This window comes from Candoia aspera, chromosome 14 (genome assembly GCF_035149785.1).
Source record: "Candoia aspera isolate rCanAsp1 chromosome 14, rCanAsp1.hap2, whole genome shotgun sequence".
Taxonomy (NCBI): Eukaryota; Metazoa; Chordata; class Lepidosauria; order Squamata; family Boidae; genus Candoia; species Candoia aspera.
The window spans coordinates 2,443,651-2,463,476 of NC_086166.1; the positions used below are offsets into that span (position 1 = coordinate 2,443,651).

At 50.1% G+C, this 19,826-nt stretch overlaps 1 protein-coding gene across 1 annotated transcript in view; it reads right to left on the reverse strand.

Moving 5' to 3' along the window:
- Window positions 1-10,410: 10,410 nt before the first annotated feature.
- INTS1 (integrator complex subunit 1) overlaps window positions 10,411-19,826 on the reverse strand; it is a 36,215-nt gene continuing 26,799 nt past the window's right edge. The window contains exons 36-47 of the mRNA XM_063315192.1: window positions 19,184-19,271; window positions 18,172-18,398; window positions 16,993-17,116; window positions 15,926-16,059; window positions 15,368-15,560; window positions 14,760-14,887; window positions 14,542-14,654; window positions 13,821-13,934; window positions 13,082-13,152; window positions 12,204-12,295; window positions 11,915-12,024; window positions 10,411-11,348 (exon numbers count right to left, since the gene is read on the reverse strand). Coding sequence (XP_063171262.1) covers window positions 11,233-11,348; window positions 11,915-12,024; window positions 12,204-12,295; window positions 13,082-13,152; window positions 13,821-13,934; window positions 14,542-14,654; window positions 14,760-14,887; window positions 15,368-15,560; window positions 15,926-16,059; window positions 16,993-17,116; window positions 18,172-18,398; window positions 19,184-19,271 — 1,510 coding nt within the window. The 3' untranslated portion in view covers window positions 10,411-11,232. The remainder of the gene's footprint in view (window positions 11,349-11,914; window positions 12,025-12,203; window positions 12,296-13,081; window positions 13,153-13,820; window positions 13,935-14,541; window positions 14,655-14,759; window positions 14,888-15,367; window positions 15,561-15,925; window positions 16,060-16,992; window positions 17,117-18,171; window positions 18,399-19,183; window positions 19,272-19,826) is intronic.

A 19,826-nucleotide genomic window follows, 5' to 3' on the forward strand; every position in this document is an offset into this window, starting at 1 on the left:
ACACTTTTGCCACATCCTCGCTCGGTATCCCAAGTCCTGTTCTCTCACACACGAAGAATAAATCGTTCAGGATATCTACAGGAAGCGCTTGGCCCCTATTTTTATGGGGACCAAGTGTGAGTTGGTGATCAGAATGGGAAATCCTTCTCCATTTCCATCGGTTGCCTTTTAATGCAGATTTAGTTTTATGAACGAAACTAAATTCGATAAACAAGACCTCACGTATAGTAGTTGTGAATCTAACAAGTTAACTGCGATTGCTGCTCCATTTTCAGCTAGAGACTTTTAATATGACTTGCCTGGCCCATTTTTAGATTTATACCTGCAGCCTTTCCCTGTTCTTGGAGACTTGTTCCGGCCACTCTATAGCGTATGTCTGGAAAATGTAAGAAAAGCTTAGAAAGGCATTTTATAAGCAATTGGTTGTAAAAGTGCACTGATTTGATTGTGATTCATGTGACAGCAAGTCATTCTCAACCCTTTGTGACCACAGAAGTAGATTTTCTCCAACCTGGTCCTTCAGGCCTTCCAAGGGTGCCCCCATCACCACTGCAACTGAGTCCCTCCCCCTGGCTGCTGGTCGCCCTTTTCTTCTCTTTCCTTCCACCTTTCCCAGCATCACAGCCTTCTCCAGAAAGCTGGGTCTTCACATAATGTGTCCGAAGTGTATAATAACTGAAATTCCTTTCATAATTTGAGAAGCAACGAATTAAAAGAATCTAGCGATCCTGCCTCAGTAAAGTAAGGTAAAGGTAAAGGTTTCCCTTGACATGAAGTCCAGTCGTGTCCAACTCTAGGGGGCGGTGCTCATCCCCGTTTCAAAGCCAAAGAGCCGGCGTTTGTCCGAAGACGCTTCCTCCGTGGTCATGTGGCTGGCATGACTACACGGAACGCCGTTACCTGCCTGCCGAAGTGGTGCCTATTCATCGACTCACATTTGCGTGTTTTAGCAAGCTTTACTGCAGTATTATTTGGGCGGGGCTATAAAAGATGAACATATAAGCAGGACTATCGAAAGAAAGTTACAATAAAAGTTACCAGCACGCTGGGCAGGGCCGCAATGGGGGGGGGGGCAACCGGGGCATGAGTGCTGGGGGGGTGCCAAAATGGGCGCGGAATCCATGTTTGCCCCGGGTGACACAGACCCTAGTTGCGGCCCTGACACTGGGTGGGGAATTCTGGGAGTTGAAGTCCACACCTCTTAAAGTCCTTGAGGTTGAGAAACCCTGTTCCGGATGCTGTGATAGTGGTCCGTACGAGCTCCATTTCCAAGGCTCCAGAGATGACAGCTGCTGGCCCGCTGTCGTTTTCAGTTTGAACCAAGGGGCATTTCCGCTAAAACTTTTCACCGCCAAGTTCTCAGTGGGAGCAATGTACAAGGGAGGCCTGTTCGCTGATCTCTGTGGTCAAATCCACACCAGCTGGCTTGTTGCTTGCTGGCCAAGAGCTTCAAGTGATGAGGGCTTCCTCGCGGGACACAGCAACCAACATTATCCTCCAGGAAGAGGTTTCAGAGCGTGATGCTTCACACGTATATCACACATAAAGCTGATGAGCTTTGCAATCAATCACTTTTCATTTAGGAGAAAGGGGCATGAACTACGGAACACCAACTTGACTTGGCAGCACCAGCATTTGAAGGAAGTCATGCTGGAATTGCACCACCTTGATTTCTTTCCCAGGCCCCATCACTGTTCCTTTCCAAATCAATTCATCCTGTCTTAAACCAATCTCAAACTATACATTCCTAAGAACAGATGTCTGGCCCAAGCTGAGCTGACCTCGCGCAACTTGACATTGTCACACCAAATGGGAATTATGGACGCAAGCAACTGATGCCAATGACATCACTGGCATCATTTCTACGATGTCATGGCATGTGTGATATCACAGTGCACCCCAGGGGCAGGGTCTCTCCCTTTCCTGTCCTACGATGCAGAGAGAGAGAGAGAGAGAGAGATGCCCACCATATAAATTATGGGCAATAATAAATGGGCTCCTCGCTTGGTTTCCATCTCAGGTCTGTTTCCCTGTTCCCTGCCAAGGAGCCAAGCCATCGCCCCAGCAGAAGAGCCAAAAGGATCTTTGCATTCAGAGAAAACGTCAGCAAAAGCCCAGAAGGTTGTTGAGGAGCAGACACGTTTTTTGCCCGGGCTGTGGCAGAAGAAATGACACAAGGGCTTTGTCCCCTCTCCCTTCTGAAGAGCTGCTGCCTATAAATTGGGTGGAAAGGATGAATAATACATATCATATAATATATTCATGATAGTTCTATGGGCATGCTATGGATAATATACATTAATATATAACCACCCTTACAAATAATTCACAGCATTCTCTCCTGTCTAATCACTGGTCACCAGACAGTGTACAGTATTTACTTTATGGTAAGGATTATGAATGGCTTTAGCAATGAAGGCTGGGCCCCTTCCTTCCTTCCTTCCTTCCTTCCTTCCTTCCTTCCTTCCTTCCTTCCTTCCTTCCTTCCTTTTTTAAGCACCCCCATTCATTGGATTATTAATGGGTTCCCAAACAGTCCTGGCGCAAACAATGCAGCATTAATATTTGATGCGACATCTATAGCTTCCCCATTCATCATTTATAACAGGCTGCAAAAACATGATAAAACATTTATTATGTGTTTATAGATCACTTCATACTAAAGCAAAGTTGTGTTATAAATGCATTATTAATCCTCCATGCCGTTTATAGGAATCTCTTGTAATAAGGATTTACCATATGTTGCTCTACAACCGGGATAATAAATAGGATGTCGGCAGCTGATGGAAGATATATGGCAGCGGAGCACTTTGGCTCCACCGGTTGCGGCCAGCCTCGGCAGAAGGAAGGAAGCCAGTTCGACATCTGCCGGCATTGAGATAAAACTGGGGATTCAACGGTGCACCAGAGAGCTGAGCAGAGGACCTGAAAGGGAAGCTCAAGAGAGTCTTTAGCAGAGGACTGGCCTTGGCAAATAAGACTTTGCAAGTTCCTGCTGCCTCGGAGGGCCTGCTGCAGCCTAGCGTTGGCCCTGTGTTGAGGACATCTGTCCATGCGTGAGCCTTCCTCCCGTCCAGCGTTGCCCCCCACTGTTCTTTGCTGCCTTCCTGTCTCTTCTTCGCCTCGGCAACCGTCTGCTAACATGGCTGCAACGGACAAGCAGGGTCTCCTTAACATCATCGCTGTTTTTGCGACCGTTGGAATGAGCAGATCCTGGGGATTCTAGCTGGGGAGATCCTGCTGGGAGAGGAACACTTGGCTGGCACCTGACAGTGCCATTCTTTGACAGTGACCAGGACCATCCCGTGTCCACCGGCGTTTCACAAGCAAAAAAAATACCAGGGTGTGCTTTTAAAGATCCATTGTCAGGATCCCTTGCTAATCTATAAAGGCGTAATGGTACTGTACGTGGGAATGACCTTGGGAGACAGGGCAAAGAGATGCTGCCAAGGGAATGGTCAGATAAGAGAGGGCAGAGCCCACAGCTGCATAATGGGCAGAGAAAGAGGCTCAGGAGGGACCCTCCGTAGTTTCTCGGGCTGTAAAGGAGATGGCGGGGAGATTTGCACTTTCAGACTTGCAAGATTCTGTCAACGTAGCTTTACAATAAAGTAGACTTAGCTCATCCTAATTTCCTTTCTAATCTACCTGGGAAGACTGACAAAAGGTTGGTCATAACCCTTCACACACACCGCACCCAAAATCCAAAACTTTGCTCTTTTGGCTGCAGGACTCTTGACTATAAATCAGTGCAGGTGAAAGAAGGCATTTCTTCTCAGGAATTGTGTTCCAGTTACGGTCGTCTTTGCCTTGGAAACTGGCCTGGGCCTCTTTTCCATGGATCTTGTGATATCAGCAGGTTTCTCCGGCACACCTTCCATTTATTTATCCAGTAATGTTGCTCTTTGTGGAAGCTGTTGGGTTTTTGATCCTGCAGATGTTTAACGAAATGTCATTTTATAACTGGGAGTTGGGCAGTGTACAATAATAAGATAAATAAAATAAACTGGCTTTGACAACTCTAAGCCAGTGTTTGTCAACCTTGGCAACTTTAAGACAGGTGGACTTCAACTCCCAGAATTCCCCAGCCAGCTGGCTGGGGAATTCTGGGAGTTGAAGTCCACCTGTCTTAAAGTTGCCAAGGTTGACAAACACTGCTCTAGGCTGTCTTTGAATAGTTTCTAAGCCCTAGAAATATATGCACACATCCTCCGCATGCATTAATACTGATGAAACAATGACATCAGCCCAGGAATACTTGCGTTCTGTTGCCACATTGGCAATGTGGCCATCGCATTTCACATTGTATTGCATAAAATGCTCTTCTGTTGCTGGATTTATTTCTCTGACGCAACGCTGACCTGGTCTCTTCCTTTCCCCCCCTTCCCCTTTATGCAAGAACAGTTTGAAGGACTGGTCATTTATAGATCCAGGGTGGGACCCAAGATTTCTCCTTGACTTCTGGGAAAAGGAAAGGGGGCATTCTGGGGTGTCTCTGGAGCCTGGGAGAGATATTCCCAGCTCAGCCCTAGAGGCAGAGAGTAAAGCCCACATAAAATCAAACCTAGTTTTTATCTTTTAACTTTATATTTCTTGTACGGTTTTTAATGACCTTTTATTTGTAAGCTGCCCAGAGTCACACTTCCATAGTGAGTTGGGTGGTGTGTAAATCTAATAATCAATAAAAATAAAATAAAGCCACCACATGGCAAGAATGGCTTCCATGTCCCAACTTCAAGATTGCTCCGGTCCCTGAAATGTGTTTGCCTTGCAGATCATTCCTTTCCTTGTAAAGGAAATGGCAATTACAGCCTCTGAGGGGATGGTGGTGGGTTAGTGATAAACAAGAATAGGTACTTAGTGGCTGCTTGGCTTCAGATCACCCTCAAATATTAACCAATTAACCTGTTCTGCCCTGATGAGGGAGGTAAATTAATATTATGAGGCCAAGCCTGCTGGCAGCTTGCAGCTTTTGCCAAAGGCAACTGGAGGGTTGCCGAAGGAATTTATTGAAAGAGAAAATGCCGTCAGAGGTAGCTCAGCGTCCCATTTTGAAGGTGCTAGAGAGACGAGGGGGAGATTGGATGCTCCCTGGCTCCTTCATGAGCGCTAAAACGGGCCTAACCCCGTTCTTTTTTTTTAAGTGAAATCTCTCTTTGGTCCATCGAGGTCCAAAATTTAATGGTATTGAGGGACGATGCCTTTTGAAAATGCTGAGCAGCAGAATGCCTGCTTTGAAAGAGAGCAGAGCCCCTTCTGTTTGTTATCTAGCTATTTTTATTTTTCTGTGTTTTTGCTTTCCGGCTCTTCCCTTGCTCTGATTTGGCTTTGCCCACGGCCATGAAGCCAGTTTGGATGGAGGGCAAAAGTGGACAGCGACGCCAGTGAAAACTCTCTCCAGACTAGCGGAAGAAAGTGATCCCCTTCTCTAGAACCCGGTGAACAGCGGGCAGTGATTTCAGAGAAAAGGCAGAGTTTGCCAGGGCCTCTCATCTGGTAAGGTCAGCCCTAAATGGTGCTGCTTGGACAGGAGTGTGGGCGATGGGATGGGTGCGCTAGACGCAGGATTAGTTCCTCTTCGGGGATACGGAGAGGCATTTCCTTGCTGTGCAGGAGTGCAGAGATGGCCTTTAAAAGGAAGGTGGGAGTCGTTATGGGAACTGTGAAGGGAAAGTAAACCACAACTCAGTCCTGGGAAAGGAGAAACCATCAAAAAAACCCTCAAAATCGCTCCAACTTATGTCATAGAGAGTGGAGGGAAACTCCAACAGGTTTTCAAGATTTGGTTATTCCGCCCTATGGTGTCTGTTTCCTGGCCTGGCCTACTTCAAAGGCCGACACCTACGAAATTGTTCTCCTTCACCCATGGATGGCTGCAGCTCGGTAAAACCAGCCCTACTGAAATGGCCTTTTTCAAATTCCAAAACATCATGTAGGTATCTCCTCTTGATTTCTCCAAATTGGCACCTTACAGGTAGGATACATTCAGCAGAACTTTGCAGTGCTTAGTAGGTGAGGGTTCCAGCTAGCATACATTTTTTAAAAAAGAAAAAAAAAAGATACTCCATTCCAGTTTCTAATTTCTGGGTTTAACTCTTGCCACAAAGCCACGGAGAATGGCCAAGGCTTTTGGCTCCCTCAACTTTGGGGTTTTTCATAAGCATGGGGATTTTTTTCCCTGTACAGGTAGTCCTTGACTTACGACCATTTGTTTAGCAACCATTCAAAGTTATGACAGCACTGAAAAAAGTGATATATGACCGATCCTCGCACTTACAACTGTTGCAGTGTCCCTGTGGTCACGTGATCAAACTTCAGGCACTTGGCAACCGGTATGTATTTATGACGGCTGCAGCGTCCTGGGGTCGCATGATCACCATTTGCAACCTTTCCGGGGGGCTTCTGACAAGCAAAGTCAATGGGGGAAGCTGGACTCGCTTAATGACCATGTGATTCACTTAATGACTTAAAAGTTCAAAAAGGTTGCAAAATTGGGTGTGACTCACTTAACGACCACCTCGCTTAGCAATGGAAGTTCCAGTCCCAATTGTGGTCTTAAGTCGAGGACTACCTGTACTTTTCAATGTCCTCCTTTTGGCTACTGTCCTGTTGCACTGCTTTCACATCCTATGTGCATGTGTTAATTTTATTTAGCAGTGATTCCCGTGGAGCAAAAACTTTTCTTAAACATGCACGCATGCTCCCTGCCCCTTTAAACTAAATTTGCCAGCAAAAATCTCAATTCCCTCTTGCTTTAGGCCATTTTTTTTCTCCCTCTGCCCTTTCTTCTTTCTTTCTCTAGCTCCTCTCCAGGAACCAACGCCTGAAAGAAAAATGCCTAGCAACAATTAAGAATTTCATTATGATACAATAGGACAGTTATTGCACCAGCATAATTATTAAGCTATAATTGCTAATTGTCTTATTAGCATTTAACAATTATGCAAATAAGGGCAAACAGGCTGTAATAGCAATAAAATGACTCCTTTTATTTTTACACTAATAAAAGAGATTGCAGATTGCGGTGATGGCCGTTTTGCTCTTTGGAGTTTATTGGACATTACTCAGGAGCCCAAGGAAGCACCAGGCGATCTTGGGCGGGGTGGGGGGCTTTGGGGGGCAAGGGTAAAAGTGGCCATATTCAACCCCAAATAATGTGCTTATTTAATGTGCTGTGGGCAAATTATCTGGACCCATGCTTCCTGCTTCCAGTTCTGCCCAAATGAGTGCAGCGCAGTGACCGAAACGTGGCCAAATGCAGGGTCAAGACAGAGTCAAGACTACTTCACAGCTATCAGGCACTCCACTTCTGACCCAGCAAGGATCTCGTGCAAATTTCCAGTGTTATAGGGCTGCAACATTTCAGTGGGGAACATCAGCAGAAGCTCACGGGGGTTCAAGCATCCAAAAAGAACTGAGTCGCCAACTCCCATTTTAAAATCATTGACTTTTTTTGCATTGAACTGCCTCCATGGGCCTTCTGCTCAACCTTTCTGCATTTTTATGTTCCCTCTCTTGAGTTACCCCAGCAGGCTCAGCTTGGGGGCAGGGGGGTCTGCAAAGATGGTCAAAAAAGTCAAGATGGCAGCCCCAGGGACACGATCAAAGTTCTGCTCATTTCTTATGAGTGTCGCCGAGCCAACCTTTTGACTGGGTGGGGAGGAATAAATGAGCACCTCCCAATTCCCTGGGTGCCAGGCTTGACTTAAAGAAATAAATTTGTGGAATAAAGTTGCGAATAAAACACTGCAAAGAAGCCATCAAACTGCAGCAAGATGCCTTTTGTGCAGGGCTTCGCAGATGCAAATGTGCATGAAATGCGTCGGTCCAGAGTCCCTGAAAAAAGCATCATGGGTGTGGTTCAAATCCTGAACATGAATTTCTGCGATTGGAATAAATTAAGCCTTGGGAAGCCCTGAAGGGGTTTCCCTTATTGGGAGTCCTACACTTGGATTTTTCTAACTTGGGTGATATTCCCTAGAAATTCTGCAAGGGCGGGGGGATGAGGAAGGAACTGAGTTCCTGCCATTTCTTTTCACTTTTCCCTAAAAGCAAACCAAGCCGGGAGCAGAGGCTGCGCTCACAAATCTGGCCAGCCGCTGGCCGAGTCAGAGCTAAAAGCTACTCGGTGGCTGGTAAGCCAGATTCATCATCCTTAAGCTGCCCGGGGAAACTACTCTGTGATTAGCCTCGGATTTCATTTCAGGCCCGCTGTGGCCACTAAAGCCACATGCCGAAGTGAATGCGGTCGACTATAAACGGTTGGTTTTCCTCAAGAGGGCGAAGCGATTTCCATGATGGGAAGCTGGCTGGCTTTGCTCGGAATCCACAGCCCTGCCCGAAGTGGACATCGAGGGGCTGGCGTTTGGGGAGGGCCGAGCAGATCCCTCTGAGACCCCCACCCTGTCCTCCCTGGATGCTTCAAGTGCAGCCAGCCAGCCAGTATGCTTGTCCTGTGGCTTCCTGTTCCAAGATAGAGTGCCCCTAAGTACAGGTGCTCCATTTGCCATGGCGACAATTTGCTTTGGGCGGGCCTGTCACTTGCATGGCAGATTTCCTTCTGGCATGATGCCCTACAGAAAATCTCCAGGGAAGGATTGGTGGGGGGGGGACCCTTTCTTGAAATCCCATCGCAGCCAATCACAGTCAACGGTATTGAGTTGGGGGATTTCTAAATCATTCCAACGTCATTCGGGTCCATGAGGACTAGCATCCGGGACTATCTGTATTTGTGGAGGACTGCCAATTCGAGAGCAATTCCTGGCAGGGTCAGGAAACCGTAAGCCAGGAACCATGCCTGAATTTACAGTAATAAAACCTCACCAACCATCAAAACCTTAAAAAGTCAGAGTAAAAAATGAAGAGAAGAAAGGCAGGCACCATAGGAAGGCCTGGGTACAATTTCGGCATTTCCAAATATGTGTCATCAGCCATCCAGATTTCAAAGGGTCAAGCCCGATTCAGAGAAGGCATTGTCTGCGGAACCCCCTCCTCCTGATTTATGGCCCCTTATCAAATAAGAGGGTGTCATCTTCTCCAGACCTATCCCTAGGACCAAGCTTGTTTCCCTGCAAAACCAGCATTTTTCTGACGGGCTGCCTGAAATCCCCACCCTGGCAGAAGAGTGGCCACAAGCCAACATGGCATCTTCTTGTTTTGTGCAAGAGTCTTTGCACGACGCCCCAGGCTCTCTTGCCAAGGGGGCTGAGGACGCTGTGGGGCAAAGGGGTAATGCGGCCTGTCGGTTGGGGTTCCGTGGGTTACACAAACACAGCAGCCGAGTCTAGCTAACCCGGTTTAAGAAGCCATCCTTTGGGCCGTTTTGTCCCGGCACGAAAATGTCTCGTGATGAGAAGCCCAAATGCCCAACCTCAGCCTCTTTTTGGACAGTTGAGATCCCTACACTCCTTCAGCAGCCATTAAGGTCTGGAAACTTAATCATCTGGTATTAAAAACAAGAAAAGTTGTAATCTGAGTCTACGCCGGGTTGTCTCCTTTGCTGCCATGCTCACAGCTGTCCCTTTAAAATTATGATGGAACACGGTACGGCAACAAATCCAGGGTTTCAGTTCCATCACTTCTGAGGAACCCAAAACTCACCCAAAGGCATGCTGGGCTTTTCTCTTTAAGAGCCTGGATGCTGCACGGGACTGGTCTGCATTTGACGCATTAGGAGAAGGTTTTCCTATCTCTATTTCCAGTGCGGAGAGAGCAAATGCAGGGTTATTATATGTTGAGATGGCACTTCCTCCATCAAGTTGTACCGTACCTCCAGACATCACTCTCTGGACTCATTTTAAAGCTGTTTAGCAAAGGGGCTCTTTAAAAATGGATGCCGAGCAGATGAGCTCGGCATCCTGAGAATCCCTGGATCCTTGAGATGGCAGCAGAATGTCTCCATTTGCATCTGTTTTGCAAACAAACTGTCCAAAGGTCCCCAGTGTCCATTTCTGAAGTTGGGCAGAAGCAAGCCAACTTCAAATAAAGAGAACGGAAAGGTAGGCTCGGAGTCAACCTTTTGGAAACATTGGAAGACCAGCCTTGGAGACACCTAGCTTCTCATTTTCTCTATAAAACACTTTAGGGTTGCCTTGCAGGCTCAACTTGAGCTTCATCCCAAAATTAGCATTTGAGGACTTCCTGGAATCCATGCAGGTTGTCTTCTCCAGTTGCGTGGGATGCACCCTGATCTGCATTGGAACCATTTTCTATTTATATGCACGTTTAAAATTTCTGATGGCCAATCCTGATTGGGCTGCTTTTATTTGTATGGGACTTTAATTTCTGGGACAGCAGACTGGACTTTAAAAGGGAAAGGAACATAGGGAGAGAAAGGTCCTAAAAGGTGCAAATCAAAATCAATAGAAGGTGGAAGGACACCACGAGAGCTGATGGAGTAACAATGCAGGATTCTGAAAAGAACAAACTCTTTATGAGTGCTACTAACCATCCTTCCCAACTTATTGTTATAATTGTAATTAATGGAGTTGTTTTAAAAGAAGCTGGGACTTTAGGTGTTCTGTCTAATCTGCAATGGGCAATATTAAAGGCAATGGGGTTTAATCCAAGAACCAGAAGGTGGCACCAATCCTTTGTCAGCTACCAGTAGATACTTAGAATAACTTATAATACAGGTGCTTAGACTTTTAGGAGACAAGATAAATCAAAATGAAGAGCTATACATTCAGAAAGTACATAAAAAACAACACACTTTTAATTTTAAAAGAGTAAGAAATATTATTGGATCACTGCTCTGGAGATGGTTCTGATATTCTATGGCAGTTATTTCTCAACCTTGGCAGCTTTAAGATGGGTGGACTTCAACTCCCAGAATTCCCCAATTCTAGGAGTTGAAGTCCACCCATCTTAAAGCTGCCAAGGTTGAGAAACACTGTTCTACGGGGTAGAATTTGATCCCCAGGAAGTTTAGCAAAGCACCCTAAGTTTTTACCCCCCACCCCCAAGATGGGATTGGTCATCCTGGTCCACTTGCGACCATAGACGAAGGAAAATGAGGATGGTGAAACGTTTTACTCCTCACTAGAAGTGGCATCTAGAAGGGAAGAAATCCCAGTGCCCCTCAAGTCTCTTTTTCTATCAGAAATGTCCTGGCAGATAGATCTTGGTCTTTTCCACAAAAGCCCCAAGCTGCTTCTCCTAGAGTCCCTGGCTAGCGACCTCGGACAAGGCCCATCTTCCCCTTCAGATCTGCTGCCTCTTGCACACCGCCATTCACATCATAGCTTCCATGTGCAAAATCTTCAAGGCATCTGAGATCTGGGAGCTGGTATCCAACTGTCCATACATCCCCACCAGGAAGGCCCTTTGCAACAGCACCGCAGCGTGTTCTGTGAGGGGAGGGAGGAAGGAAAATTAGATCGATCACACGAGACAAAACATCTTAAAACTACTTTGGCAAACTAAAAGTGGAGCTGGAAATCCCTGGAGATCTACAGCAATTCACCCAGATTTACTTTCTGCCTGCTCCTGGATTAGACCGAGAGGTGGCCGTTCGATCAATACCCACCCAGGAGCGTCAAGGGCAAGTGAGACTGGGTCTAGCATCTAATTTAAGAATGGAGTAGCTCAACTCCCGTGTCACTTCTTCTTCCTCCCTAGCAAGATTTTACAGCCAACTCTGTCCATACGCGACGCCCCCTCCATTTACAACAGCTGTTGGTTGGCGTGTAGTTTATTCCAAGGCTGCATTTCAGCCTTTTCCCACCACCTGAAGCCTTCCAATGTTCTCCCATCACTGCTCCCCAGCCGCCCTGGTCCTGCTGGTGGGGGATTATGGGAAGCCGTGGCTCAGCTCGCTCTGGAAATTGCCTTTTGGGGGAAAAGCTGTCTTTACAATCAACTGATCAGCCGGCACAGCTGGGACTCAGCGGCAGGTCAGAGTCTCGGGCCTCACCTTGGCAGAGAAGGGTGTATTCGGGCAGATTCCTCAGGGCTGTCTGGACGACTTCAAAGTTGCAGCTGCCGAGGCAGTACATGAAGGTGGGCAGGAAATCAGCTGCAATGCTAAAGGTTTAAAACAAGGAAAGGAGGAGAGAAAATCAGACACAAAAAATGGAGCTGAGGGGGGTTAGGAATCAAAGGTCACCCTTGCCGGCCAGAAGGAGGGTTCTTCTCTGGCCCTTTCCCCCTCGCAGCTGGGCCCTGACCCCCCCCCCTTACCCCATCCCCCCGGGCCCTGGTACCTGGGATTATTCTGAATGGCGCGCAGAGCGAGGCTGAAAGCCAGGTTCCGGCAGATTTCCTCTGCAGAGTTCATCAGTTTTTGCAGGTGAGTCTGAGAAGGGGAGAAGGGGAGGGGAAGCGTCTGGTGAGAGTTGCTGAGCACTGTATGCGTATTTCAGGAACACGCAGGAAAAGGGGCAAAGCGGTGGCAGGCACAGCTCTCCGACACAAATGGCTCTGCGGATACAAATGGACAGGCAGGATGGGCACGCTCCGAATCCCAAGGAAAGTCAGCTGGCAGGGACCAGGAGGCGGGCCTTCTCTGCCATAGCGCCTGCCTTCTGGAGCATCCTCCCTCCCGAGATTAGGATGGCCCCGACTGCTGGCCTGGGGTCCCGAGCGGGTGAAGGTTGGCATCTATGGATTATAATTTTTCTCGGCTGCTGTATATATCGACTTTTCTTTTTTTATTGTGTTTGTAATTGGTTTTAATGGATTTTAGGACTGTTTGCTGCCCAAAGTCACGAGTTTGAGATGGGCTGCCATATAAATTGGATGGATGGGGGGTGCTGCAGCCCCTCTTGGAAGTTCCTTGCTTGGGAAGCACCGCCCTTGTGGAAGGAAAGAGACAGCAGCCTTTCCCACCTTTTTCAAAAGCTTCTGAGTGGCTTGGCTGGGTCCGGCAAAGCCCTAACACAGCCGTCTCAACCTGCCGCCTGCCGGTGATGGCAGGCTATGGCTCCCACCACCCTCAGCTGCAACCACCGGAAAGGAGCAGTTTAGAAGGCAGCAGCCCCCAGCGGTCGGGACCAAGAGCTCGGCTGCTGCTCGCAGCAAATAATGGGGGGAATGACCCACGGGGGAGACCCCAGCAGGAGGAGGGGTAGAGTTGACGTACAGAAAAGAAAGCAAGGATTTCCGGCCTCCGTCGGGACATCTCGTCGATGTCGGTCAGCACCTCCAGGATATCTGGGAAATGGAAGAGAGGGAAGAAGTGACCAATTTGAGACTGAGCAAAAATAAAGGAAATGGCAGGGAGGGGGGAGCGTTTGAAAAATCACCCCGTCAATCCACAGAGACCTCGATGGCTCTGCCCCATGAGTTGGTATCAGCTTTTACTGGCTATACAGGTAGTCCTCGCTTAATGACCATTCATTTAGTGATGGTTTGGACTTACTTACAACTGGTCCTCGCCCTTATGACAGTCGCAGTGGCTTGCAGTCCTGCGATTGCCATTTTTGACTTTCCCAGCCGGCTTCCAGCAAGCAAATTCAATGGGGAACCACATGATTCGCTCAGTGACCACATGGTTTGCTTAATGACTGCAGTGATTCACTTAACGGCACTGCAAAATCAGGTCAGATTCGCTTAATGACTGCTTCACTTAGCAACCAAAATTCTGGTCCCAATTGTGGTCATTAAGCGAGGACTACCTGTAAACAGCTTTCACCAGGGCAGTGATTTTCACCCTTGGCCACTTTCAACTCCCAGAATTCCCCAGCCAGCATGGTTGAAAAACATTGCACTAGGGGATCTGCACCAGTGTCTAGCGCAGGAAACCCCAAAGTTGAAGGCTCCCTGGGTGTAAGATTTCAAAGGCTCCGACAGAAAAGGCGGCGGGGCTCACTTTTACTTACCCTCTACGTTCTGGCCCCTGGAAAGACTCTTCATGTATGGGGCCATTTCAGCAGCAGTGAGAGGAGTGAAGAGGGAGACGCTGACCAGGGGCAGAGATCCTGCTGCAGCCTCATCTGAAAGCAGACCGCCAGTGAAGGTTCCCTTCCGGCACCAGAAGGGAGACCCGGCCTGTTCCCTCCCTGCACTGCGCTGATGCCAGTCTGCCCAAAGAGGGTGCCCTTTCCTGCTCTCTTCTGCAGAGCAAAGCCACCCCCAGAACCGGCCAGAGGAGATACTGCAATGGCCAATTCAGGCGTCCAATGCCACCTGTCAAGGGGTGGTGACTCAGGGTTGCTCCTTCAGGCCAGCCTTCCTCGCCACGGCAGCTTCCTGATGGCGGAGGGACGGCGACTCCCCCAATTCTCGCGCCCCAACACCTGGAGGGAGCCAAGCCTGGGGATCTAACGTAATCCAGGTCACCGGCACAAACAGTCCCGCATTGCCCAGAGCTGTCAGGGCGCTCCAGGCCGGCTGCCCCAAACTGGGCAATCGTAGGAGACTGGTGTTTTCCAGCGCAGCTGGCCTCCGTTCCATTGTTCAGTGGCAGAACTTAATTTGCAGACAAACAAAATGTTCTCCTGTCACTACAAAGCCCACTGGCAAGACCTGGGATTAGCTGCTTTGGAACAAAGGAGGCGATCGACCTCTGCAACCTCCGCAAAATGAGGGCCCGAAACTCACCGTTCTTCTCATCGTCCGGCCCCCTATCTGAAGCGCCGGCCTTGCTGGGCAGGCTGAGGCCAGCCAGGAGAGATTTCAGCATGGCCAGGTCGCTGTTGTCCGAAGACAGGTCACTGCGGAGAAGCAAGGCAAAAGCGCTGGGGGTGCAACGCTCCGGGCCGCCAAGCCCCTCCTGCTCAGTGACCGACGCCCAGCCGGCGCCCGGGCCGAAGACTTACTGGAGGGGGCCGGAGTGCTTCTGCAGGAACAAGACGGCGGCCGGAGCGTTGGAGGTGACGTACTTGTGGATGAGCTGCACGAATTTGGTGAGGAAGGCGGTGAGGTGGCGGGAAGATTTCCTGTAGCTCTGGAGCGAAGAAGGACCGAGGACCGGTCAGGCTTCTGAAGCAGCCTGGGGGAGACCCGCTTCGCAGCAACTTCTGGGACTGCACGGACAGCCGCCCGGGTCTGGCCTGGACTGCTCCTGACCCGCCCGCAGGACGCTCCAAGTCGAGCGCGAAACCCACCTCCGCCCAGAGAACCGCTCCCACCCTGCTCAGGAGTAGCCAGCATTCCCGGCTTCTGTGAACTTTGCGCAAGGAGAACTGTGGCAGGCCGGGCCAAACGTCGCTCTAGCGCAGGATGCTGTTCTCAGAACGGCAACCAGGCCTCTGGCCGGCAGGGCTGCAGGCTGGACCTGCCGTGAGCGGTCACCCAACCCTGCCGGATGCTAGCCTTCTGGGACAGGTGCTCACCTGAAGTGGGCCCCAGGGAACCAACGGGCCCCACACAACCCTGAGGGTGGTGTGTGTGCGTGTGCGTGTGTCTGCAGGGCCCCCTCCCCTACCAGAAGCAACTGAATGAAGGAGAGCAGACAGTCCCACAGCGCCCCCTGGTGCTCGCTCTGGAAGACTTGCGGCTGGAGGAGTTCCAGAATCCCCAGGACGTGCAGGAAGAAGGCGAGGTGTTTCTGCTGGCGGAACTCCTGGAAGTTGAGGTGGATCCGGCCGTGCAGCAGGGCCGCGATCATCGGCAGGTGCCTGGGAAGGGGCACGGGAGGGAGAGAACCCGCCTTAGGACGGGCGCCTGGCAGGGGGCTGCTGCGCGCCCAAGTACTCGAGAAGAAAGCTGCTCCGCCGGCCCTCACCGCTCTTTCACGCACATCCCACCGCTGTACCCCGAGAAGGGCGGGGGGTCTGTGCTCAGCGAACAGCTTGGCATTTGCACCCGGAGCAGAAAGGGCAAAGCCACCACCTGCAGCATCCAGATGCCCACACGGCTGCGCGCGGCTGAGACTCTGGGGTCAGACGTAACGCTTCCCAGTCCTCGTGCGTCCAAAAGCATTTGGGACACACGCACACGCACACACACACACACACCCCAAACGAGCCAAGGGACAACGAACCTGAGCAGGAGGATGGGGTGAGCCACAGCCAGCTTCCGACACGCCACGTTGGCATCCCAGAGCCGGCCCTCGTTCATCTTCAGATCGCTGGTGTCGGCAAGGAGGGTGATGAACCGGTGGATCAGGCTGTCCAGCTGCAGAGACGTGGGCTTATTTAACAGTCAGCAATTCCTCTCTTGCAACTCCCGTTGCCGTACGCGCTTTAAATGGGTACTCCAACTTTTCCCTGCTGGCTTGGTTTTTCTGACTTTCTTGGGTAAATCGAACACCTACCTGTAGTACATTCCCCTTCCCCTTTAAAATCGTTGTCGAATTGTGCCTACATCTGGTCATTGACTGTAATGAAGGATTTGGTTTGACTGGGATTGGATTGGATTTGGAGGAAGCGAGAGCAAGGCAAAGAGGGACTTTAAGCTGTCAGGAGCCCGGCGGTCTGTCTGCAGAGGCTCTCGGAGAAGTGGTTAAGAGAGAGAGGGGGGAACTGGGCCTGGAATTTGCTCCCCCTGGCTGCATTCATTCAGCTTCATCCAGCTCAGTTGGAGGCATAATAGCTCCCTCCATGCAGCAGACTAACCTTGGTTAGGTGGCCAAGGCAGGACTAGAACTCAGGTCTCCCTGCTCCTGGTCCTGGTCCTGCTCCAGCACCGTCCCCACTAGATCAGACTGACTCTCACCTTGTCTCTGAATCATATTTAATTCCTGATCACCTACATGGACCCTGCAGTTTTCTAGGCAGCGTTTTCTGAAGTGGTTTGCCATTGCCTCCTTCCTGCGGCTGAGAGGAAGTGACTGGCCCAAGGTCCCCCAGCTGGCTTCTAGTCCCCTAAGGCGGGACTAGAACTCACAGGCTCCTGGTTTCTAGCCTGGAGCCTTCACCACACCACCAAACTGGTTCTCTTGAATAAAATAAGCCAGTAATAAACAAAGGACCTGGTGAATGAACACACTTCCAGCAATGGAGGAGATGGTGACTCTCAAACTTGGGAGAGTCACACCGAAACCCCAAACACTTCTGCAGGAGGTAACGATCCTATTTGTTTATTCGGGCCAAACCAGAGCAAACTTACTCTGCAGGGACTGCTGTCGGTGGCCCCTTCGCTGGACAGCAGGATCTCGGGCACCGGCACCAAAAGCTCGGGCAGCTGAAGGTACATTTGCAGGAGGAGGTCTTGACAACGTTTTCCCATTGAGCTGAAAGAGCGCAAGAGGAAGAGGCAACTGAGCACTCCCGGCAAGTCAAAGTGGGCCTTGCAGATTTAGCAGTGCCGTCGTTCCCGTCCAGTGTCAAATTTTGCTGCTGTGATTTGCAAAGACGTGTCATTAGTTCTCCTGGAGGGCAGAGAAGTGCTTCCAAGCACATCTGGATGAGGGGCAAACAGGACCAAAAGCAGTTCTGGACCACTTTGACTGGGGGAATCCACTGCAGCCCAGAAGAGGCCACCTCTGAAAGGCATTTCACGGAGCCAAGAGATGTGCAGAGGGTCATGGAGATAGGCAGGATCTGTTACCTAGGCAAAAGGAGCTGAAGCATTTTTTACGCCCAGAAAGTCCAGACAACCTTCAAAAGTGGCTCAGACAGATGCCTCCCTAATTCACTGAACAATAAGGAGGAAGAGGAGGCCCAGCAGACCTGCAAAAGGTTCTGTTCTTACAGGCAGTCCTCGACTTACAACCATTCGTTTAGCAACCGTCTGAAGTTACAATGGCACTGGAAAAAGTGACTTGCAGCCGGTCCTCGCACTTAATGACCATTGCAGATCCCTGAGGTCCCGTGATCAAAATTCAGGCACTTGGCAACTGGCATGTATTTACGACGGTTGCAGCTTCCTGGGGTCACATGATCACCATTTGTGACCTTCCCAGCCAGCTTCCAATAAGCAAAATCAATGGGGAACCACATGATTCACTTAACGACTGCTGCAAAAAATGTCGTAAAATTGGGTGCGGCCACGATGCCTTACTTAATGACGAATTTTCGAGCCCCTATTGTGGCCGTAAGTTGAGGACTACCGGCACAGGCAATCTTTTAGTCTTCCTGCGGAGTTGATTTCCTGCTCTGGTCTACCTAGTGGGACCAACAACATGCTAGTCAAGCAGCAAAGACACTTCTCTAATTAACTCTGATACCGGTTTTACACTTGGCCTTTTTTTAAATTTCAAGCTAACCGCTTTTGGAGATCAGAGGAGGTATCTGGCTCCCCAGGGCATGGCGCGGCTTCTTCCTTTTTCAAGAAAGGTAGGCTCACCTTTTTCCCCACTTCTGGATGGAAGCGGTCAGGTACCCAGTGACTTTTTGGATCCTCTGGACATTTCCATGGCAGCAACTCAGGAGAAGCGGCAGCCGGGACTGGATGACCAGGCAGGTGGTCTCTTTGGGGTTCGGGGTCCTGCTTTCTGATTCTGCCAGGATGAGCTCCACCAAGCTCAGCAGTTCAGAGGCCTTGAGCCGCAGCACAAACTCTTCTCGCCGTTTCTGTGAGCGGCAAAAGCAGCAGCCGGAAGAAACGGATCAGGCGCGTGCAAACGGGATAGGATTTGAACGGCCGGATCAGTCCGGAAGATCAAGACTACCCAGTTCAGTCCCACACCTTCACCATTCCACCGCAGTGGAGCCACGGAAGCTCGCTGGATACGAATCTAACAAATTGGTCTGAGCCCAAGTCGCTGAACGTGGTCCAGATCTTTAAAGCGTAGGGCATGCAAAAAGCATCTGAATCGACTAGAACAGATCAACTGCACAGGCCCAGTCAGTTCAACCAGTCAAACGGAGGGGCTGATTCGATTGGCCGAATCAGTTCAGATGTTTGACTATTTGAGCACTGCTAAGAAAGACAGGAAGATTATAAAACAGCCAAGTTATTCTCCCAACCCAAGCAAGAGACAATCACCCGGCACCCATTTATTTTACGGAGCCTTCTGCGTCTGGTAGTGTCACGCCGGCCACAAAGCTCCCGCCAGCTATGATCTCTTTATTGGTCTTTAACTTGGTTAGATTCGTATCTAGCGAGCTTCCATGGCTCCACTGCGGTGGAATGGTGAAGGTGTGGGACTGACATTAGCTCTCCCAACCCAAGCAAGTCTGGAAAGAGACTTCACCTGGCATCCATTTATTCCAATTTGTGTCTTCTTCTTGACTAGTGCAGCCCAACACCTTCACCACTCCACCACAGTGGCCCTTGACAGGGAAGCCTCAAGTACCCGACTAGGGGGATGCTTTGATTAACACACCCCATGAGCTGGACCTTGACGGGCACCTACCTGCGGTACCCGTTGGTCCCTCCCTTGCCAGATCCGAGGCATATGAATGCAGGCCCACAAGAAGTCCAAGGAAGCTGTTGGGTCAAAACTGTTCAGAGAGATCAAAGTGAGGATGCGGCATCCGACGGGGTGTCTCTCTCTCCTCAAAGCCGAACGATCCAGTCTGCTGTCATTAGGTAACCATCCGTTCTGCCCAAGTCCCACCACCCAACCTCAACACTGCACTGCCTCTCACTCGGGGGAGCCTATCCTAAGAAAGGAAACACTGGAAGGGCAGCTGGGGGCGGGGGGGGGGGCTTCTGAAACCCCATCCCTCCCACTAAATCCACGCCCTCCTGCTCAGTTCTCTGTCGCCCTGTTGCTAGCCTGCCTTCCAGAGAAGCCGCAGCGGCCACGATTCTCTGTTGCAGCAACAGCCACCAAGGATCTTCGGGTATCTCAAACACCACAGCAATGATCGTGGCCTACAGGTATGCTTATCCCGGGCAGCTTCCTCTGGACTGCGACTCACCAAAGCTTAGGCGGCAGCGCACGCTGTTAGCCCTGAAGCTGCATCAAGGCTTTGGGCTGCTCAGAAATCAGAGGTCAAGTTGGAGAATGAAACTGTGCAACTGCAGGACAAGGACCGGCGTTCAGAAGGTGC